General features: G+C 36.8%; 1 protein-coding gene and 1 long non-coding RNA gene across 21 annotated transcripts in view; both read left to right on the top strand.

Annotated features, from left to right (window-relative positions):
- Positions 1–22,398, top strand: part of LOC126951481 (calmodulin-1-like) — a 1,062,071-nt gene extending 1,039,673 nt beyond the window's left edge. For all 20 annotated transcript variants that reach the window (XM_050785619.1, XM_050785626.1, XM_050785624.1 and 17 more), the window contains exon 2: positions 21,325–22,398. In XM_050785619.1, the coding sequence (XP_050641576.1) occupies positions 21,391–21,840 (450 nt within the window). In that variant the 5' untranslated portion in view covers positions 21,325–21,390 and the 3' untranslated portion in view covers positions 21,841–22,398. The remainder of the gene's footprint in view (positions 1–21,324) is intronic.
- The window catches only part of LOC126951484 (uncharacterized), a 65,107-nt gene continuing 54,925 nt past the window's right edge, over positions 14,120–24,301 (top strand). The window contains exon 1 of the long non-coding RNA XR_007724489.1: positions 14,120–14,198. This is a non-coding gene — a long non-coding RNA (uncharacterized LOC126951484). The remainder of the gene's footprint in view (positions 14,199–24,301) is intronic.

Raw genomic sequence — 24,301 nt, 5'->3', positions numbered from 1 at the left:
AGAGCAGAGGAGAGGAATCAAAGAATTTAAGTTTACTGTTGTGCTTAAAATGAAGATGTACAGTTCAAATTCTATCTTAGGAAGCTGAAATTCAAAAGCTGAATTTAAAGAATTGATTTAAAAGCAGGTAACTTTCCATTGAAATAATGGTCTTCACACTAGTTAAAAATATTTTCAAAATCCCATTTATTTGTATTTGAAAATGTAAAAATATCATAGGGAAAAGAACTTGAAAATTATTGATTGGCCAAACCACCTAGCCTATTATTGCTATCCATCCACTCCCACCAAAGGATTTGAGTACATCCCATGCTGGGAATTTTGTTGCTTATAAGATCAGAACATATTTGAAACTTTTGACTCCTAGAAATGTCTTTCTTCTATTTAACTAAAATCTATACTTGCACACTCCACATGTTTATCTTATTTCTGTTTCTTTATGAACACAACACCTTTTTGTGAAATTCATATTTGGTATTATGTATCAAAACTGCTTAATAATCTTAGAAATGTGAAGGTGTTTCTTTTCAGTCAATTCTGTCACATTTTATTGTGTTAAGACACAAAATATTTTGACCTTTAAGAGTAACATCCAGAAGATATCCAATTATTATTGCAATGCCTAGAAAAACACAGAGGTGTATTAGATATACATAAAATACATAGAAAAATGAGAAAATATGAAGCTGAGTCAGAAAAAGTAATTGAATGTAAGAGAGAGAAAAATGAGTAGGTGGATCATTGATTGAACGTGCAGTGGAGAATCTGCAGCAAGTCAGTAACTATGTTTTATTGTAATTATGTTTTCATGATAATGTGAAGAAAAAGAAAAGATGCTGAAAGTCTGTCTCAATATGATAAGGCTAAGTAAGAGGATTTAATTTAAGGTAAGATCACTTAAATATTCTGCTTAATAGGCACCAATCTTTTTAAAGTGCTTTACATATGTTAACTCATTTAATCGTCACAGCAATCCCACAAGGCAGGTTCTGTTATTATTCCTTTTTAAAGATCAGGAAAATGAGATATATAGTTGTTAATAACTTGTCCAAGGTTATACAGCAGGTGAGTGACAAAATGAGGTTCTAAGTCCTGGCATTCCCCTTAAAAGGCCATGGTTTTTAATTACTGTGAGCCAGTGAGATCGACTTTGCCGGTGGCAGCTATTGCAGTTCCCGATAACGAAGAAGTATGGTGTCTTGGAGGTGGAGATAGATTGTTTATGCTCTTGAAGTCTAGAGGCAGCATTTTTGAAGAATCCTGGTCAGAACCTTTATAAGATTAGACCACGATGAGTTCATAGTTAGGGTAATGGTGTAATTAATTGCCCCAAATAGGGCATTTTTGAGGGTGAATAGGACATACTGAAAATTAAATTAGACTAAAGGTACCAAGAACTTTTCCTGGCAAATCAGGATAAATAAATATAAAACATTTTCCCAGAATTCATATATTATAGAGCAAGACCCCATCAAATAAATTAAAGTTTCTGACGTTAAGAAGAATTAGGACTAAGAGGCAGATGTTTTTTCCATTGATGTGATTTTTTTTCCTCTGTCATTTATCTTCTGTAAAACAGTAACATTTACCTTACATCAGCTCATGCATTTGAAAAAGGGCATATCAACATTGAAATACAATAGGCTGGCATAAGCCCTGAAATGTGCTTGCCATCAGAGAAACTGGTGGTTTTTCCCCGAGGCAGATTTTGAGTTGTTTTTAAACATTACCATGGCTGTAACCTTGGGTCATTTATCTTCTTACATTCTACCTTGTCATTTGAACATCCATCCACCTATGCATTCACATCCAATTTGAGTTTTGTCTGCCTCTAGAGTCACAGGAATTGTGCTTTGCAAAGCACAGTTTTCATCATTATAAGCAAAGATCATCTCCCCTTTCTCCCCCTCCCCCCAACAATGGTCATCAGATAATAGGAATTTTGTTAAAGTCATCTGGTGGTGCATTTTAAGTCACTAGTTATATTTAACATAACAGAAAAAAACAATAGTCAGGATAAATTTCTACACATTCATGAATGATTAACAAAAATAAACAATAAGGGAAATTTAGAATGATCAGGCTACAGGTCAAATGTTGAAAGGAAAACATACCGCTCTCTCTTATTTCTCTTTTTAAGACTGTGGAAATTGACTGGTAGGTGCTTCTTCTTTTGTGCCCTTACCAATTTTGCTTCATTTTATTAATGGTAATCCATTCTAAAAATTCCACGTTAGGGATGAATGCATCTCACTAAGCACCATATGCTATTGGAGGAAAAGGAGGGTCCACATAGCAACCTAGAATCCCCAGGGAGGAAAGGCATGCAGGGAGAATCCCTGTTAGATGATGGTGCTGTGTTTTTCTGCTTAGTATATGCAGATGATCAATATTAAAGACAAAATCATTACAGGAACAATGATGAATTTTAATTACACATTCTGGATACAAATACAGTACTTCATCAGATATGTGACTGGCAAATATTTCCTCCAACCCTATAGCTTGTCTTTTTATTCTAAATAGTGTCTTTAACAGAGAAAACATTTGTAATTTGATATAACGAGTAAATTTTGGTAATTCGTGGGGTTTTCTGTTTGTTTATTTTTTAGACAAAGTCTCACTCACTGTCACCCGGGATAGAGTGCAGTGGTGTAATCTCAACTCACTGCAATCTCCAATTCCCGGGTTCAGGTGATTCCTTGGTCTCAGCCTCCTGAGTATCTGGGACTACAGGTGCACACCACCACGTCAGGCTAATTTTTGTTTTAGTAGAGATGGGGTTTCATCATATTGACCAGGCTGTTCTCCAACTCCTGGGCTCAAGTGATCCACCCATCTCTGCTCCCCACAGTGCTGGGATTACAGGTGTGAACCACCATGCCCTGCCAAGTTTGTGAAGTTTGTGTTTTTTTGAGAAACTGGTTCATTTTATCAAAGTTGTCAAATTTATATGTGCAGAGGTGTTCACAGTGTTCTTATTTCTTGAAGCTGAGTCAGGAAAAGTAAAGCATTAAATGTATGAGAGAGGAAAATGAGTAGGTGGCCCATAGATTGAGTGTGATGGGTCTTTCATTGTCTGCTTTGTCTGTAGTGACATTGTCCTTTCATTCCTGATATTAGTAATGTTCCTTCTCTTCTCAGTTAGAAAAAAAAGAGTTTATTTATTATTTCAAATAACCGTATTAATTTCACTGATTTTCAGCACTCCTTTGAGTGTTGAGTTGCCTCTGCCAATCCTGAGCCAAAACAGGAGGTCTTCTCTGAAACTCTGTGCCACAGTGCTCGCCTCTGAGTTTCAGGCTGTGTTGAGTTCAGGTGGGAGATATTAGAGACAGAAAGAGATAGAAAGAGAGGGACAGAAAGAAGGAGAAAGAAAATGGTAAGCTCATTTACAGTTTAATGGCTTCAAAGTCTGATGTTCTTCTGCAATTTGCTTGCTGGTATTTACATTACAATCTTCAAAGAGTTTCTCCAGGCTGCATACTATCCAGGTTTTATGACTGCATTCACTGGAAGATCAAGTGTGAAGCACACTCATTCCATCTCACCCAGAATGGGAATATGGCAGTAGTTTTTTAGTGCCTATTTTCTACTGTAAACACTAAGCTTTGTACCCATTATTGAGCAATAAGAAGAATCTCACAAGAAGCCTTATGTCATTGGTTGTCTGTTGGGATAGGACTGTAATAACAAGAAAATAAAACCTTGTGAGAGGGACTTAGAGCCTTAAATGTCCATTTCTCAGTTTTGGTTGAAATGACCTCCATTGCTCTTGCATGCATGCTTTTCTATCCTCTGTGTATATCTTGTGAGATACTTTTTTAAAGAATTTTGTTTTAATAAAATATCAAACCTAAAGACAAGTTTTGAGACTAAGATAAAAAATTCTCGGCTGCCATTTACTTCAACTTAGCAAATGTTAACATTTTTTTCCTCTTTTTCTCATTTTATTCAATGGATTATACTCGTTACTCTCACGGCTTATTTCAATGTTCAAGTTTTTCTTAATCCAGAGTGAACCCCATCATCCTGAAACTTTTTTCATTTTTGACATATTATTGTTCTTTATTACATTCTCACTTTCTGACGATCAGAATATCACATGTACCCTGTAAATAGGCAGAACTATCCTATATCGTTTTTTTAAAATGTCCCAGTTCCTAGAACTGAAATAAATCCTTTCTCCAGGGGGCTAAGACTTCGCTCAGAAGGAAATGTTATCTGGAAACCAAGATAGGAGTGTACATATTGTTACTGGGGGATCCCATTCATTTTTTTTTTTTTTTTTCCTACATCAGATTAAACCTGGCTTGAAGCTTCCATGACTAAATTTGAGAAAAACCAACTTTGGTTTATTTAGTGAACTTTGGTGACTTTCTCTTCTTCAATGGGCTTTTACCCTGGGGCTCGTGCAGCCTGGGTCATAAAGGGAGAGCCCTGTGGCTCCTGTCACGATGGCCACTGCTGTTCTTCCTCATTGTGCAGATCCAAGTGGCCCAACACATCGGCTGCTTTGCTAGCAGGCTTATCCCTCCTGGGCTGAGCTCAGCTCTGGAGACCTATGTTGAGGTTTTAATGCTGGGGTCCCCAGGGCCCAGTGCTTACACACTCATGCTGCCGTCCCCACCCTGGGCTGCTGCAAAAGGCAGGCTCCAAACCCCTGGGACTTGCTAGACCTGTTCCTAAGGCTTTTTAGCAGGCAGAGCAAGGGGGAAAAATATACACACTCATATACACAAATATATATGTTTCTATGTGCACACATTTACCTATCAAAACCAAGACTTCATTCTCAATCTCACCAAGGACAGTCAGTTCCACTCTAACACACTACCATTTATTCTCATCCTTTTCCTGTCCATACCTTTCCAGCTGTGAAAACTCCCAATAATCTATTTGCTCAATCCTAAGAATTACTCACCAATAAAATTGTGAAAAACAACCTAGACACAGGAGTTCAAATTAAGTTAAAAGCTCTCTCTTCCTTTAATCTAGGAGATATACTTTGTTCAAAAATTATTTGGGTTAATTGTTCTTTCATCACTTGTGTGTGATTGCTACTCAATTGAAATACAATTATGCCCATTTGTTTCTCTTTGTATTACATTTTGGTTCTATTTTTTTCCATTATTCTTGCTTTGTTTTTGTTAATATTTTTGTGGTGCTGTTGTTTTGCTTTGTGTATCTAAAAATATTAATCTAACTCCAAATGTCAAAACTCTACAAAAAGGTGTATTCAGAGAGATATACTCCATCTCTATCACCTAGTCCCTCTAGGAAAAAATTTCAATAATTTCTGTATATATTCCCTGTTTTTCTTTTTTATAAAGATAAGCATGTGTGTGTGTACAAATATCTATATTTAATACATATGATATATATTAATTAAATATATTTAATAAATAAATATAATTATAATTCAAATAATAATTTAAATATAATTAAATATGTTTAACAAATACATTCTATAATATACATTACATTTAAATTGTTATTTTAATAGTAATTTCTTTTATGAAATAAATATTTTAAATATTTATTAAATTATATTTAAATTATTGTATTTAATTATTATCAAATATATAAACATATATAGTAAATATATATTTAATGTGCATTTATTATGTAATTAATATATGCATATATTTTGCAAATACTTTTTTTAATGTTTGCTTTTACCATTTAACAACCTATTGTGTATATCATTCTACTTGAGTTCATAGAGATATTCCTCAATCTTTATTACATCTGCATATTTCATTGACAGATATACCATAATTTATTCAAATACTTTCCTATGTATATGGACATTTACGTTGGTTCCAGTATTTGCCATACAAAAGTTTGATATTTTACTTTAATGCAACCAAATTTGTTGATTTCATTGCTCCTGGGTTTTGAATCCAAATTAGATATATATTTTCTCTCAACCACAGTATTGATGAATACACACATATTTTCTTCTTGTACTTTTACTGGATCACTTTATTTCTCTTTCTAGCTATCTGATCCACTTAAAGCAGGGTTTCTTAACCTTGATGCTGCTAATATTTGAGGCAGGATGACCTTTGTTGTAGGGCTTATTCTGTGCATTATATTAATAGAATTTTATCAGTGTCTCCAGCCTTTACCCATAAGATGGTGGTAGCATCCCTCAGTTATAAAAATGTCTGCAGACATCACCATGTCCCTATGGAGTAAGATAGACAAAATGGCCCATGTGAGAGCCACTGATTCGGAGTCTACATACTGTTTTAGTTGCAGACTGTTGTTCTATGTTTAAATACCTAGAAGGATTAGTGGTCCATTGTGATTTTTCCTTTCCAAAGGTTTTTTTTTAAACTTTTTTTGTTTTTGTTTTTGCTTATTTGTATAGTTCAACGCAAAGCTTTAGTAGTATTTTGTATTGAAGTTGTGTTAAATTTATAATTAACTAAGTTAGAGACCACCACCAAGGAAAATTAAAATAGCTTACCTTAAAATGTAACTGCAAATAAATGCAATGAATACCAATAATATTAAGTTTAAATTTAAAAAATAAAACCAAATATATTATAAACCAATAAAACAAGTTATAGTGATTTAATTGAATAACAGAGATGCGTACCTGAGCATAAGTTCTTCAAGTAGAAGAATAAAATGGTTTTTATTGGTTGACAATAAAGTAACCTTAGATTTAAGGAAAAAACTTACACCCCCAGTGACATATTTTTTAGAATAAACAGTACTGTAAATTCCATATTTTGGGTACTTGTTCCTATAGAATATATATATTTTATATATAAATAGTGAGAGTCATATTATCTGGTAGAAAAGAAAAAATCCTAACCAAAATTGTGCGATTCTCATTATAGTTCGGTTTCAATAAGCCAGCTGAAAAATTTTCTGTAACCAATGCTACAGGGTCAAGTTATTTGATAAAGTCTATGAAATCATGGGGAAGGGATGAGGTTTTATATTCAGGTTGGCTTTTACTTACAGAGGTAAATGCTTATTATGATATTTATACCAAATCTTTCAATAGTCTCAAGTCCAAAATATATTCAGAAAGTTATATCAAAATATATTCAGTTTGTTCTAACAATAAAGAGGATGAAATTAATCAAAACCAATTGTTTGTTCTCTTAGGTTCAATTTTGCAGTTATCAGAATGATTATTTATTTATTTATTTTTTGAGACAGGGTCTCACTCTGTCACCCAGGCTGGAGTGCAGTGTTGCCATCTTGGCTTACTGCAAACTCCGCCTTCTAGGTTCTGGTGATCCTCCAAGTACCAGGGATCACAGGCATGTACCACCATGCCAGGTTAATTTTTATGTTTTAGTAGAGGCAGGGTTTCACCATGTTGGCAAGGCTGGTCTTGAACTCCTGTCCTCAAGTGATCCACCCTCCTTGGCCTCCCAAATTGTTGGGATTACAAGCATGAGTCATGGGGCCAGCCTCAGAATTATTTTAATTCCTGTAATATAGCCATATAAAAACAAATTTAAATCATTCAAATATTCTAACAAGATGTGCTGGGAATTGCCAATTTGCAAAAGCCATCTCCCATAGTCAAGTTTATCTGCAATTGTATCCCTCGAGAATGTTTCCATTAAGGAAGCAGTAACCCTCTACATAAGCCAGTTGTTTGTAGACAGGGTACTTCTTTTCAGAAAGCTGACACAAGACCTCGGTTAAAAAGTATCTTGTCTTTCTTCTTATTAATAGATGTGCATAGACTAGCAAAGACTTGTATGTGTCTCCACAATTGTCCCCAGAGAATTGTGGTCTTAAGTTCAGTTCATAAACATATTATGTTTATGGTGAGGTCAATACTAAGTTCAGAATTTTCTACATCAAGTATGTGATTTGTTTGCTACTAAATATCTTTATTGACTTTTTAAAATTTTTGATAACTGATTCAAAAAACAAAAGATTAAAGGAGTTCACAGTATCAGTGCATTTATCAATTTTTATTGAGACATATTGACTTTGTTATACTTATAATAAAAAATTGTTATTTTTCATTTGTGATGAGATCTATAACTCCACAACCAGCTGTGTCAAGGGGAGCAAAACCAATCATTTTGCATGCTTTGACCTTTATTACTTTGACCATTAGGAGTAGGTAAAATAAATATCTCATAAATTATTTCACTAACTTCTTTATTATTCAATAAATGAAATTTCCAGGGCTTTCACGTTTTCATCCTCTGTCCATCTGCTGGTAAGTTTACAAGATCCACTTACTTTGCTTCAAACTTTGTGAGTTTTGAATTGTGTTCTTTCTACATTTCCAGTAACATTTGGGGATGGTCTATTTCCAGAAATTGTATTTCCAGAAATATTTAAACATAACTGGTAGATTTCATACCATTACTCATTTTTAAAATATTTCAAATAAGCCGCATCATATTACCTGAGGTTTTTTTTTTTTCCCCATTGTGCTGGAACTTTTACAACAAGAGTAGATATTTAAGTAAGCATTCATCTGTGTTTCCACATATTTATATAAAGTTATAGGAATTTGTTAGATTCAAGCAATGATTTTAAAAACCTACTCTTTTGGTATTTTTAAAATGCAGCATTCAAACACTAATTTACATGGAGTTCAGCAGAAAAGGAAAGGCAGAAAAAGAAGTATGGGGGAAGGAAGAGAGCAAGGGAGGTAAGAGTGCACGACTGAGCCTGATGCACGATTTCTATATACACATACTTTAACCATTGAACAATTGCTGAATTCCACAGGCAAGTTGTTGGTATGTGGTGGAAAGGAATACAGCAAGGAATAAAAAATTATTATTTGTGGGCCGTGCACAGTGGCTCACACCTGTAATCTCAGCACTTTGGGAGGCCAAGGAGAGCAGATCACAACGTCAGGAGTTCGAGACCAGCCTGGCCGATATGGTGAAACCTAGTCTCTATTAAAAATACAAAAATTAGCTGGGCGTGGTGGTGGGCGCCTGTAGTTCCAGCTACTCAGAGGTTGAGGTTGGAGAATTGTTTGAACCTGGGAGCAGAAGGTTGCGGTGAGCCGAGATCGCGCCACTGCACTCCAGCCTGGGCAACAGAGCGAGACTCCATCTCAAAAAAAAAAAAAAAAAGTATTATTTGTGAATGCATACTACTGACCCATAGCATCCTTTCTAACTGTACTTCCTAAGAACTATGGCAGAAACTTTGATGATTCAAGGTGAGTAAGATAAGGTTCATATGTTAAATAATTTTGTTACAATTCCTTCAGCTGAAGAAAACATGGGTTGTTTTGAATTCAAGCGTGACTTCACAGACATGCTTATGCCCTAATTCTCTTAAGGAACATTCCTTATTTCCAATTACATAAGGTGGTTAAGGAATAGTAATAAGTTTATGCACGTAGCAAAAAACTGTACAAACCCCAAGGTAAAAAGTAATTCTAATTTCTGCTGCTATATTTTTAAAAAGTGTCTTTGTAGGCCATTAAAAAAAAAAAAAACTAATACCACGCCAACTCTTAGGACTAATTTGCACAAATTGTAGTAATGTAAGCCCTTGTGTTTCAGAAAAACAAAGAAGAATGTGCACTAACTCTTCCTAGCAACAAAAGTATTTTGAAGCTTTTCCCTTGCTGCCCTTTTCTCATTTCCCCCTAAGAAATAGTTGGAACTACAAAACTCCCTTTACTATTACTGTAGGATGTTGAGAAAAGATAAACTTATGGAGAATGGAGTACAATGTCTGCTGGAGGCTGCTGATAAGTCCGGGCTTCAGAGCGCTCACTAATTGGGTCCTTCCCGAGCTTCTTCCAGTCCGAAGACATAACACATTGCTCCTGCAGACAACTGCATCGTAATGAGTGTCCTCGGGGTAGTGGTAGCCTATGTTCCCCCTAATTTCCCATTTTATCTTTTGCTCCATTTCTTTGGCCTCTGACTCCTGTGGTGTTATAGGGACCTACCTCAGATACCTGTTTATTTTCAAGCTTTATTTCTTTGTAAAAGAAATGCAATTGGATTATGGAGACCTGAGCAGAGGCCATCACAGTCTTAATGCAAGTGAAAAACCTGGCCCTGCGGTACAGGAATCCCAAAGCCAGACCCTGAAAAAGTTAGTCTGTTCCATCCAGTATCATGGGGAAATGTATTAACTTTATTAGGTGGAGGGCACAGGAGTATTCCGTATAATTTGATTAAAATAGTTATGACAATCTTGACCCATTTCCTCATCCATCAAAATTATTCTGGTCCTTCAAGTGCTGCTTCAAGGCGCAGCATTTCTAGTGTAATTCACATCAGTTTCCCCTTGAATGAATCAGGATGGCATTAGTATGTGCACACGCATTCGCAGATAGTTGCCAATTCTATCAAGGAAAAAATGAACTGAAAATAACAAAATCAATGAAATAACAAAAACTACATCTAATTGTTAATACGAGTTCCTTGTTCTTATACATAGCTTGTTATCGTTTGTCAGTTACAACCAGAGCAGCGTCCCTGACCAGGGCCCCTTGTTAATGAGGTGAATTTCACGCGGCCCTCATTTTCCGTGTTGTTATATAAACTGCACAGTCCTCATTTGTGTTTGCTTCATAAGCCTCTCCTTTTATGCTCATCACTTTAACCCCAGCACTGGCATAGTGCCTGGGTGCTCGCCCGTGGGCGGGGGGGGGGGCGGTGCTGAATAAATCCCTGGGGAATGAATCAATGCATGACCTTCTAATGACTTCATAGTATTCTGTGAAATTTTTGCAGCATAACTCATCTAACTATTCTACTGTGTTTAGTGAATTTTCTCTATTGTAGGGACATTATGGCATGTGTACATTTTGTGGTACGATGTGATCACAGAGTATCTTTTCTGCAGAGGCTCTTGTCTCCACTGGGATATCTCTCCTGATACCACAACTTCCTGCCTCCCTTCCCTGGGTCAGGTTTAACCTGGAAGCTGGGGGAGGCGAAGGGACAGGGGCAAGACCATCGTTGGCTTTCTCTCTCTTCCTCAACTTTTGGTCTAATCCTCCTTCCCCACCCATTGACCACTCTAGATCCTCCATGATGAAAGAGGGAAAGGAGAAGAAGGACTGAGTCCAGATGTGCCTTCACAGGGTGAGCTGTAATTCTCATGAGTTTCTTATGGCCTTCCAGGGTGTTGGAGGCCCTTTAGCACACAAGCCCTTTCCAGGCATCTCTGGAGGTCCCTCATGTGCCCTCCAGCTGCAGTTCAGCCCATGGCCCCATTTTCAGGGCCACCGCTGACCTTCCCCTTCCAGCCTCTGGGATGACAGCGTCTCCTGGCCCCTGTAGAAATCCTTCTTGGGCCCTACCACTTGTGAGATTTAGCAAACAAAAATAGGCTGCCCAGTTAAATGGGAATTTCCAATTAAGAGTGAATTGTCTTTAGTGGAAAGATGTGACAAAGGGTTGACTGAGCTTTAGTGAGTGTCTTCTGAATCCTCTCACCAAGGAGGTCTCAGCTTGTGAGGTTTCACATGTGTGTCTGTCTTTGCATTGACCAGTTGTAGCAAAAATCCTGCCAAATTGATTCAGTGAGAATCTCCCAACCTCAAAGTTCCAATCACCCTTGATATTAATTGGGTTCTGCATCCTCCACCATTCCACAGGTGATGTCAGATCACCTAGGCCTACCGTCAACATGAATCCTGTGGCCTCAATCTATCTCTCCAAGATTCCTAGTCTCCTGGAAGCCCCCAACACTGAGCTTCAGATGAAAGAAAATATATATTCTACATTCCCACTTACCCATTGTAAGGCAGACTGGAACTAACTGCATGCCAGCAATCCTTCTCCTAAGAAATCCTCTCCATTTTCCAAAAATCTTCAAGGTAACTGTTGAGTCCAGGGCCATGTGCTGTCCACATTTTTTCTAAATCATGCATAACTGGTCCAGCATGTCAGTGGGAAATTAGAGCACTTGCCAACTGTGGTCAGCTCTGTTTTCGTAACTCCAGAACAGCTTAAAGACACAATGTTCTATTGTCCACATCCTGTTACATGCATAGAGTTGTTTCCCTCATTTTTATCATTTATTTGGGAAAGAATTTCAATGCCATGATTATATGAATATGCATGAACATTTTTGTGACTCATAAACTCCACTGTATCTCATTTGACTACCTCTGTTTTCCTCAACTCCCCACAGCTGGGCTTCTTGCCGCCTCCCACCAACAAACCAATGCTGTCTGAGGCAGCCTGGCACCTGTGAGCATCACGGGTTGGGATATTTGCAAGGACTTACAAGACTCCACTGAGCATGTCACAAAAGGCTCTTGAGTAAGAGCCCTGGATGCTGCCCAGGAGCCCCTGCCTTTAAATACAAGCCCTGTGTCCCTGGGTCAAGCCACCAAGATTTGTAAAAGGAATTTGGGCTCCTGAAGAGGTCAAGGCAGAAGTTCCAGTGAGGTTTAGTGCCCCTCTGTTCAAAGAGTCAAGTGAGGCAGGCTCACTGGTTAAGCAGATGAAAACAACACCCAAAAGCAAACTGGCCTTAAGGGCTTCCAGGGGAATTTTGGACTTCAAATAGTATATCACGGATCCCACTACCCTTATCATGCCTTTAGTTTAAATAGACACAGAATTCAAGCCTTCATATTGTGCTAGAATAGGAAATAGATGTTTGTTTTGTATCCCCATTTTCAGGTTACAAACCTCTTAAAAACCCTTGTCGTTTCCTGTGCAATGAGGGTAGTAGGAGTAGGGTGTCAAACAAGACACCCAACTGTCTCCAGAGATAAAGTTAGACTTTTCTGTCAAGCTATAAATCAACTTTTTTCCTACACAGCACTTCCCAAATTTCAATTAGTATTGAGTTTGAATCTTCAGACAGGAATAGGAAAAATCAACTCTGTTTTTCCTTCCTGCCACTCATACCACTCAATATTTCACTTCTGACACCAAACTGTATAGGAGGAAAAAACAAAACTATACTCTTCTACTAGTCTCACACAATACAGAATATTTCTGATGGCCAGAATGTGTATGTTTCCACACCAACCAAGTCTCCAACATCAGCTGGGTGTCCTGGAATAGATGAAGAGGTACTTAGGGCAAGGTCTGGAAGTGTCCTCTGCAGTCCCCATTGAGTAGGGGTGCAACACCCTCTTGGCAGATGGATGTATTCACCTACCAAGAAACTCTCCATCCCCAAAGTTTGGTAATTTTTGTGGAGGCTTACTCATGTTGGCACAAGTAATTATTATTAACTCCATTTCCAGCCCTCTTCTCTTGCTAGAGGATGGGGGTTAGAGTTGAAAGCTCCAAGCTTCTAATCATGGTCTGGTCTTTCTGAGGACCAGCCTCCACCCAGGAGCCCACAAGAGGTGTCTCACTAAAAGAAAAGACACTCCTGTCACTCAAGAAATTCCAAAGATTCCAAGGTCCCAAGGAGCCCACCAAGAGTTGTCTTATCAAAAAATTTTTAAAAAGACATTCCATCACCCAGGAAATTACAAGGTTCTGTGTCAGGAACCAGGGTCAAAGACACAATATTAGAACAAAAGATGCTCCTACTACCGTCATTGCTCAGGAAACTGCAAGGGTTTTAAGAGGTCTGTAACCTGAAAATGAGGCTAAAGAACAAATATCTATTTCCTATTCTAGCACAGTATCAATCTTTGAATTCTGTGTCTGTTTAAAATAAAGTTTGGCTGGGCGCAGTGGCTCACACCTGTAATCTCAGCACTTTGGGAGGCCGAGGAAGGTGGATCATAAGGTCAGGGGTTTGAACCAGCCAGGCCAACATGGTTGAAACCCCGTCTCTACTAAAAATACAAAAAATTAGCTGGGCGTGGTGGCAGGCGCCTTAATCCCCAGCTGCTTGGAAGGCTAAGGCAGGAGAATCGCTTGAACCCAGGAGGCAGAGGTTGCAGTGAGCTGAGACCACACCACTGCACTCCAGCCTGGGCAACAGAGTGAGACACCATCTCAAAAATAAATAAAATAAAAATAAAGACTTATGTACACCTTCCTAAGTATTCTCCCAGCAGGTATTCCCTGGGTTGGCATTACCCAGGGAGATCTAGAGTTACAACTTCCTCTTCTTATCTCTTCATCCCTCCACCCTCATTTTAATTAGACAGCTGGAGCCTGGTGGGCTTCTTGGCCTCATATGTTATTCTTCCTCTTCCTCAGATCCCTGAAAAGGAATCAGATTCCAAAGCTGAGACCTCTCGTGACTCCTCCTTGATTTCCAAGGGTGTCTGCTTCAAGTCTCACAAGGTAATTCATTTTTGCCACGCTATGTTTCTGGTTAAATGCTTTATAGGTAATAGCTTTACTTGTAAGCATTAGGAGAAATAGCTAATGTAAATGATGAGTTAATCGATGCAGCACACCAACATGGCACATGTATACATCTGTAACAAACCTGCACGTTGTGCACGTGTACCCTAGAACTTAAAGTATAATTAAAAAAAAGAAGTTTGAAGAAGTTGACCATAGTTTCTTTTGAAGAATTTATATCATGAAAATTATTATAAACCATGTTTTAAATATTATTTTGAGAAGTTATACAACAATATCTTAAACATTGTTAAAGTAAGTTTAGCCTAACGCTGCCCCCTACATATTTTAAGGTTGACCTTTAGGTTTCTTCATACATAGTAGACTGTAACCTAACTGGATGGGTAAACATACTGGAACCTACTCTTGTGTCAATCACAGAATTTTGACTAATCATGAACAATCAATTGTTCAAACTATGTTAAAATAAGGAAAACATCGAGCTGTAACCAATCTGGCTGTTTCTGTACCTCCCTTTCATTTTCTTATGTCATTTTCCTTTTCCTGGCCATACATTGTCTCTGACCATGTGGCAGTATCAGAATCATTTTGAACCTATTCCGACTGAGTGGGGAGGCTGCTCCATCTGCAGACAGTTCTTTGTTCAGTTAAACTCTGTTACATTGAATTTGTATAAAGTTTTTCTTTCAACAATATGAACATGGATGTAGATTTATGATGGAGGGAAAAAAAGAAAATATTGTGTTTCTGAGGGTTAACAAGATTGTCATAATTTACTACAGCTTTGACTTTTACTTTTGTTTCAGCAAAAGAAAAACCTGATAGTTGATGTGGTTCACATTTCAGCTACAAAGTAACACGTTAGTTCATCAGAAGTATAAAAGTCTTTCTGATACTGCTAAAATTGTCTGATATGAAAATTTGCACAGAAGGTACTAATAAAATGTCCTTCATGGTATTATTTTGAAATCACATAGAAGCCAGTTTTTCTGGACCACGTTTTGAATGATTCTACATGAATCTTCAAGGCATATCATTAAAGTGTAAACTCAGTAAAGGTGCTTCAATGGGGACTAAGATTACGTGGTCCGAGGTTATGACTTTCCAATAGTCTAACATAATCAAAGGATAAAATTTAGAAGATAGATTAGAAGATAGTTGGAACATTTATTAGACTATCTTTCCTAAATAGCACTAAAATGTTTGGTACATTTTAGATGCATTTTTAATATTCTCAACAGAAAACCTCATGGCCTTTTCTGTACAATACAGTGACAGCATTCAAGAAATTTGTATTCACACATCTGATGGTTACATAGACCTACATGTAAATATATACGCACGCACATATACATACATTTGAATTGGATGACAAACTTTAAATCATTTACCTTTTACTCTTTTTCAAAATGCTATATCTAAAAATATAATAAAACAATGCAAGAGCTATTTTATCAGATATTTATTATGGTTTAGCACACAAATGGCTCCAGCAAAACACCAGCTAGTGAAGTGGAATGTAAAATGTACCCTGGGAACATAGAGGAAAAAGCAACAAAATAAATGGGGTTAGGCACTACGTATTTATTGGGGAGGTGACGTTTGATTGAGAGCTTGAAGGATAAGTAAATGTTGATTGATGCAGAAGACAGTGTTCCATCAGAGAGAAGCACCTGGGAGATGGTAGAAAGGCAGAAGACAGCACAACACAGATGGGGAGCAGCTTCCATCCTGGAAGCAGGAAGGCACGTGGCAGAGCACTGAGGAGTGGGCAAGGTGAACAGAGGCGAGCACAGGCTGAAGAGCTGATATTGTGTCCATTAGACTGATGGAAGTAGGTGGATGAGTTTTTGAAAAAGGAGAATAGGAAAGCTGTGATTAATCATGTGACCATGGATTTTAGACAAATAGTAGCAGTGAGGGCTGGGTAAAAGTTGGCAGACCATGGAAGAGGATGAGTTAGGCCAGCTATGAGGCATCCCAGAGAGTGGGGACACACACTACTTCCATGACTGCACCCCCGTCCTTCCTGTCCTACTGCGTGCTTCTCTAGTCTTCCTATCATGCGTTGGCAGCTAGCTCTCTCATGGCTCCAGTCTCTGCCAATATTTTCTATCCCCTAGGCTAGCCCATGATTTTCCCTCGTGTGTATTTCTCCACCACTGGGTCATCTTTTTTCTCTGTCTTTTCCAGAACTCCAAAATTATGTGTCCAGCAGGCTTCAACTTTAACCACAATCTACAACCAATACTAAAATTAAATTAACATTGTAAACATAAGTAACCCAATCACATTCAAAATGTCTTAGTTATTTCATCCCAATGAAAATCAGTCGTATTTACTTTCATCTTGATTTAACCCTAGTTGAAGCTACAAAATTTAAACACCAAACAGTAAGTGAGAATTCAAATGAACCCTCTCTAAGTTAGAACCCCTTTAGAAAATGAGGCCCAGAGAGTTTAAGCATTAATTTTCAAAAAAACATGAAAACTAAAATCTTTCGAACCTGCTCACCAAGCCCATTTCTATCTTCATCAAGTTTATTGAGTTTCCAGAGAGTTAAGGAGTTGACACATTTACAATTTGGATAACTGACTATGTTCCTGTAATCTGACTATCAAGAAATAGGTGAGTATTTCCTTTTACTTTAACATTTCAGGAAAACACCAACCATGGATGACTCTGCATGTAAATGTTACTAAAAAGTGCCAGATATATTCTGTTTTTACAGCTATCTCTAAAAGTATGCTTAAATTGGTAAACTCCACATATTCAGCCTGATTTATTAACTTGTTACCCTTTATGTAGCAACTGGTAGATTGATTACTACCCAAATAACTAATTTCTACCCAGTAAACTTTTCTTTGTCTCTTCCAACATTCACAACATTTGGCAGTGGAGTTAATTGGAAGAGAAATCGTTATTTTATGCATTTTTTTTGGAAACAATAAAAGGCCACTGAATGGTTTTACACAAAGGATCTTTGCGGCTGTAGATCGTGTTGTGAGAGTGATATTTACCCAGTGTTGCAGATGGTTTTAAATGATAGGCTTTTAGGTTTCCATTTGGAATAACGATGACAAGAAGACTGCTGAAGTTATTTTTGTATTAAAGCACTTGCACACATCAGTAAGTGAAGAATTTGAACTTTAGAGCTTATTGATTTTAAAATGTATTATACAATGATCCATACATCAGTGAATTAGACAATGAGACCAATCTGTTCATAACAAACACATTCACTTGGAAGAATATTAGTTGCACAGAGGATAAGAATCTCTTTAAAATTAAATAGAAATAAAAGTTTCATCTTCTTAAATTTTGGTTCAAAGAATCTCCATTGAAGCCATTTTTAAAGTTAAGCATCTCTGTTGAAGTTAGATTCATCTGGAACAATATTCACTAAAAAACTCTTATCTTTGTGATTCTGCCATTTACTGCATTTGCTGTATCCTCATGCTCCTAGCTTCAACTGTGCCAGTGATAAAATCTTTCTGCAAGACAAAACCCTGCAGAATGTGACCACAGCCCTCCCTCACAGCTGACATCGATTTGCTTTTGGTGTTTATCTGACAATTATCAGATCTACTGTCTTAGCTAACAATGAAAATCCTTAAAGCTATAATTTACCCTTAATTTACCCTTTACCATAGATTTAAAACTAGAACAACCTGCATCGAATGCACTGGAAATTATCTTTCATGAGTCCAAAAGAAAAGAAAAGAAAAGAAAAAAAATGCACAGACACAGACACACATTCATACCAATTTAACTCCTTTTTTATAGTATGGTTGCACTATTCTTAGACAGTCTTGCTACCAAATTCTGAAAAGAAACAGGCATTTTCACATGTAGCAATATGATTTATTCAAGAATGTTGAACTGGTTGACTATTTTCACTTAAAATTATTTTAATGAACTACACTCTGTTCTCAAAGATCAATATAGGAAAACCAAAGCATTCAAAAGAGTACAACTGGATCTTTAAAACAATATGACAATGAAAATAAAATTTTGAATAGAAATATGGAATACCTAGGTTATCTTTTTCTACTGGTCTTAATTTTAACCATTTACTATTCATATGAGCTTTAGAACTAAGTTAAAACAAGCAGGCAATTCAGTAGAAAGCAATAGTTTTGTGATTGCATAATTACTGACTTTTTATAAGCCATGATTCTCAGAACTGAGTCCATGTGTACATGCACAATGCCAGAAGGAATGTTTCTTATTCCAGACAAAAGCCAAAATAAGTTATCTTAAACAGTAGGCCCATCAGATATCAAAGAAGGAAGGAAAATCCATAAAGTTCACACACTTGAGAAGGGGTTTCCCATAGATTCAGAGAAGAGGCATGTCTTCTTATTGGTGAAACACCCTGACATTTCGTGGACAAGGTTAGAGCTTTGCCCTGGCCTACCTGTTACTAAAGAAAGCTTTTTTTGATTTATCAGTGTAGCAGCAGCAAGGCCCAGATCTGGGAAAGATATTGTACTTAGGACCTCCAATGACCCCTAGAACCTAGTGAAGAACCTAGAACCTAGTGAAGTCCATGAGAAAGGTTTCCCATAGATTAAGACAAAAACGTCATCACATCACCAATAGGGGAAGCGGGTTAAGAACTCTGATAGTTTCCATAGGTGAACCAAGGGAAACATATTGAAACCAATGGATGGTCTCTTTCTGGAAGGAGTTGAAATCTTGATTTCTTGGGTGGTGTAATGAAACTTTGCTGCTTTTTTGTCTGACATGATACCTACCCAAAGTTATCAGCTTGCATCTTCAGTCAGCAATAGTTCTTAGTTCTTAGGAATCACGAGAATGAAAGTGGCTATGGCTTCCCAAGCAAGAACGTTAATCTCGGCTTTATAAGACCCTGTGTTTTCAGGATGTCTCCCTCCATTCTTAAAACTCCCCTATACCTACAGCTGGCCTATATATGCACGGGTTCTGCCTGCATGGACTCAACCAACCACAGATCAAAAATAGTTTAAAAAAAGGGATGGCTGCATCTGTACTGAACATACAGACCTTTTTACTGGTGAAAATGAGAAGGAAACCCAGGGAATGTTGGAACCACAGGATGAAAGTATCCTGCGTTCCTAATGCCCAAGTAGAGGACAGCACCTCTGACCACAGGAACATTCACCTGGAGGATGGTAGGAAAATCATAAAACTTCATGTGACTTCAAATACTAAATTTTAGTGATTAATCTATTATTGCAGCTTTCCCATTCTACTCTAACAAATACAGATTCTTTCCCATATCTATACAATTTGATATTTTTGACATCATAAATGTGTTCCATGTAAATTTTCAAATTGATTTTGCTGAGAGTTTAGGTCACATAACTTCTTGATTTATTCTTCAACAAATATCCCCCCATCCAATTGTATTTGAAAGATGTTTCTTTATCTTGTAACCATTTAAACTATATTTTTTCACTGGAACATATCCGTTATCTGGCTTACTGATTTTTTTTTTTCTCACTGCCTTACTTGCTGGTATATTTTTGTGTTTGTTGTGTTTTGTTTTGCAGATATGATCAACAACAAAGTATTTTTCATTATTCAAAATACCCTTAAAAGACAAAAACTGTTTCTCTAGTTTTCCGTAGAGGATACTACCCTAAGTTTCTCACAGATTCACATCCTCTTGCTGATTGCCAAATAGAAACTTAATAAAACTTTGTTATGTGATGACATGATAAAAATTTACCTATAGTATTTATCTGCTAACCCTTCACCAAAAAGGAGAAATCTCACCCTGATATTTGTACTTTTTATAAATGGCATAGGCCAGGGCCACTACTGTCTCAGTGTCTTTACTAGACGTGAACAACTTGGAGGAGGTTGAAGGAGCTCTTTTTATACAGTGGGTCTCTGAGTATCATGGTAGTATGACACAGCACCTGGCACAGAGATAACTAATAAACTAACAGGAAGCCTATGTATGCAGGCTCACACTGGTTATTACCGATGCCATAAATAAATGTCTGTCTGTGGCAATCACTGAGACCTAAATTGCCAAGCCCTGTGGGATGCAATGCATGCTATATGTCTCCTGTTTATGTCTATAATGTATTATTATGAATCATTGTGCTGGAGAACATTATCCCTCCTAAACTAGAGAAGAACCCATCCTGTGTCCGCCCAGTCTTTGAGATACAGGAATTGGAGGACACCAGTGAAACAAATTACAGTGGAATCAGACACTGACTCTAGAGCTTGAAGTTGATACCACAATGTATAAGTAAAAGTCCAAAATCTTCAATTCGAATTATTGGCTCCATTTAGTCTCACCTAAAACTTGGAGTACCTCTTGGGTTAACAGACATCACAGATTAAATTCTTTGGTGGGAGTGCCAGATTTAGGCACTCTTCTTCTCTGAAGAATATTTTCCCTTGACCAGACTTTCTTTTGCAGTCTTGGCATCTCATTGTCCCTCTATTTTGATCAATGACATGGCTTTCTAGACAAGCAAGAAATCCTGTCTCAGAAGAATAGGGAGTTGCTCAACAGGGCTGGAAACTATGGCAGGTAGAAGTCAGGGGACACAGAGATTAGAGAGCCCCTTCTTCACTCTAATTTTTCCCTGTAAGAGAGGAGTCTAGTTAAACAGGACAGAGGCTGATGAGGAACTCCACTTGGAGGATAGACACCTAGGTAGAGTGATAGGGACAAAAGGACTCACACTTTCATTCATTCTTTTCCACTGGCCCTCTAGTCCTTCCCAGAGAGATCATTCATCTGAAATATACAGCCACCATCACATTTATGTGGGAACACAAAATTTATTCCCACTACCATAGGAAAAGGATGAGATTTCCACTATGGCATTAATTGCTTTTGATCTCAACATTGTAACTAGTAAACCGATAACAATAATCTATATTTTGGCAATGAAAATACAGCATTATCCCTACTTTCTTATTATGATAGCTAATGAGAAACAATTGATAATTAACTGAACAATTTTAAAACAAAGGTCCAGTGGAAATTAGAGAGTAATGGCTAGTGTTGAAGGGAATAATAAATAATTAAATTACTTAAATTTATTTGTATCAGTAATAACCAATTAAAAACATGGAAGCGAGTTAGTCCGAGTGGAGCGAGCGAGCTGACTGGTTGTGTGGTCGCCTCTCAGAAACCGGTAGCGCTTGCAACATGGCTGACCAACTGACAGAAGAGCAGATTGCAGAATTCAAAGAAGCTTTTTCACTATTTGACAAAGATGGTGATGGAACTATAACAACAAAGGAATTGGGAACTGTAATGAGGTATCTTGGGCAGAATCCCACAGAAGCAGAGTTACAGGACATGATTAATGAAGTAGATGCTGATGGTAATGGCACAATTGACTTCCCTGAATTTCTGACAATGATGGCAAGAAAAATGAAAGACACAGACAGTGAAGAAGAAATTAGAGAAGCATTCCGTGTGTTTGATAAGGATGGCAATGGCTATATTAGTGCTGCAGAACTTCGCCATGTGATGACAAACCTTGGAGAGAAGTTAACAGATGAAGAAGTTGATGAAATGATCAGGGAAGCAGATATTGATGGTGATGGTCAAGTAAATTATGAAGAGTTTGTACAAATGATGACAGCAAAGTGAAGACCTTGTACAGAATGTGTTAAATTTCTTGTACAAAATTGTTTATTTGCCTTTTCTTTGTTTGTAACTTACCTGTAAAAGGTTTCTCCCTACTGTGAAAAAAATATGCATGTATAGTAATTAGGACTTCATTCCTCCATGTTTTCTTCCCTTATCTTATTGTCATTGTCCTGAAACCTTATTTTAGAAAATTGATCAAGTAACATGTTGCATGTGGCTTACTCTGGATATATCTAAGCCCTTCTGCACATCTAAAGTTAGATGGAGTTGGTCAAATGAGGGAACATCTGGGTTATGCCTTTTTTAAAGTATTTTTCTTTAGGAACTGTCAGCATGTTGTTGTTGAAGTGTGGAGTTGTAACTCTGCGTGGACTATGGACAGTCAACAATATGTACTTAAAAGTTGCATTATTGCAAAACGGGTGTATTATCCAGGTACTCGTACACTATTTTTTTGTACTGCTGGTCCTGTACCAGAAACATTTTCTTTTATTGTTACTTGCTTTTTAAATTTTGTTTAGCCACTTAAAATCTGCTTATGGCACAATTTGCCTCAAAATCCATTCCAAGTTGTATATTTGTTTTCCAATAAAAAAATTACAATTAAAAAAAAAGCATGGAAGCAAGAGAAATCATAATAGCAATAAGAGATAAGATGTACATATTTAACAAGAAAATTGAAGATGTTGTATTAGTAAAATTATGCAATTTTCCTTTAGGCATAGAGGAAAACTTGAAAGAACAGTAATGGAACTCAGTGTTATAAAGAAAGATGGAAGTTATTGTAAAATAAATTTCGTTTGGAATTTTATCTAAATTCAAAATAGAATTTGGGATAAGGTTTTAGTAAATGGTTGTGTTGGGAGACAATTTTCTATGGGTCTCTCAGTTTCTGTACATTTTGTGAGCAGACATTTACAGGTTTTGCTATAGACTACCTTATCAAGAATGTTTGCAGAGCAAACAGCTTTTAAAGTTTGAGATAATGTCTTCCCCAGTGGGCAAGTAGTATATGGGCCAGTATAATAAAAATAATGTCTTCCTCAGAGCAAATGTCAGGTGGGTTTACTGGCACATCATTATAAAAGATTTGGCCTATAGAATATTACCAAATATTTTGGTGAACTGTTTAAATATTAAAATGTTAAATAAGTAAAAATCATACAGAGTATGTTATCTAACCGTATTGAAATCGAATTAGAAAATCACATAATTACAACAGGAAAGTCTTCAAGCACTTGGAAATCAAGAAGTATACTTTTAAATAATCCATCAATCAAAGAGAAAATCCCAAAAGAAGTAAAAAGCACATAAAACTGAATGGAATAAAATTAAATATATGAAAAATGTGGGATGTGTCTAAGCAGTGCAGAGGAGGTAATGAACAGCACAAAATGCTTATAATCTAAGTTGTTAGCTCAAGAAACTAGAAAAAGAAGACAAAAATAACTGCCAGTGGGGTTCAGGACATGCTACCCCAGAATATAAATGCAGAAGGCTGGAATATGCCCCTTCTTAAATATGCTTATTGGCATAGGAATTATTTTGAGTAGTTTATTTTGAGAAATTGCAGTCTCAGAAGAATCTATGAAAACAGAGTAGAAGATAACCTTTTGTAAGTGAAATTTACATCTATAAAGGAAACCTCTATTTGTAAGGTTGTCTCCTTCTCTGCAGAAAAAGAAGGATGACTAAATCACTAGAGAAGGCACCAACTGAGTCAGCATAGCAAGCCTTACCCTTGTTAAAGTGCCATCTTCTCAAATCCAGCCCTTCCCCACAGGTTTCTTTCCTAGGCTCATTCAGCACATGAGGGTATTTGAACCTGAAGTCAAAGCCTCATTTCTTTTAGCATCACTCATGTATACATCAGGCACACATGTTAACAAACTTCTCTTTGTTTTTCTCTGGTTAATCTGTATTTTGTTACAGGGGTCTGTTCCAACTAAGACCTGTAAAGCATCAACTTACTTTACCTCCTCAACAATGCAAAGCAAATATAAGGAAGAAAATTATAATCATAATAGCAGAAACAAGTAAAATTGGAAAGAGAAACACAATAAAGAAAACAAATGAAACAAAAAGCCTTTTCTTCAAAAAACTTATTAAAATTGAACAAGATTAACAACAAAAGAAAAGAGTGAAGACACAAATCAGCAAAAATACCAGGAATGAAACAAGAGATATCACTATAGATCCCGCAGACATTAAAAGGATAAGGAGATGCTATAAGCTATTGTATTGTCATAAATTTGACAACTTAAGAACTATACCCATTCCTCAGAAACCAAAAACTACCAAAATTCAACCAAGATGAAACAGACAATCTGAATAGTCCTATAACCATTAAAATATTTGAATTGATAATTTAAAAGCCCTCAAAAATGAACTATCTAGAACTAGAACTAGATGTTATCACTAGAGAATCCTACCAAATATTTAAAGAATAACTGACAAATTA

The sequence above is a fragment of the Macaca thibetana genome, chromosome 3 (assembly GCF_024542745.1).
Source record: "Macaca thibetana thibetana isolate TM-01 chromosome 3, ASM2454274v1, whole genome shotgun sequence".
Taxonomy (NCBI): Eukaryota; Metazoa; Chordata; class Mammalia; order Primates; family Cercopithecidae; genus Macaca; species Macaca thibetana.
This window is presented reverse-complemented; position numbering and strand designations above follow the sequence as displayed.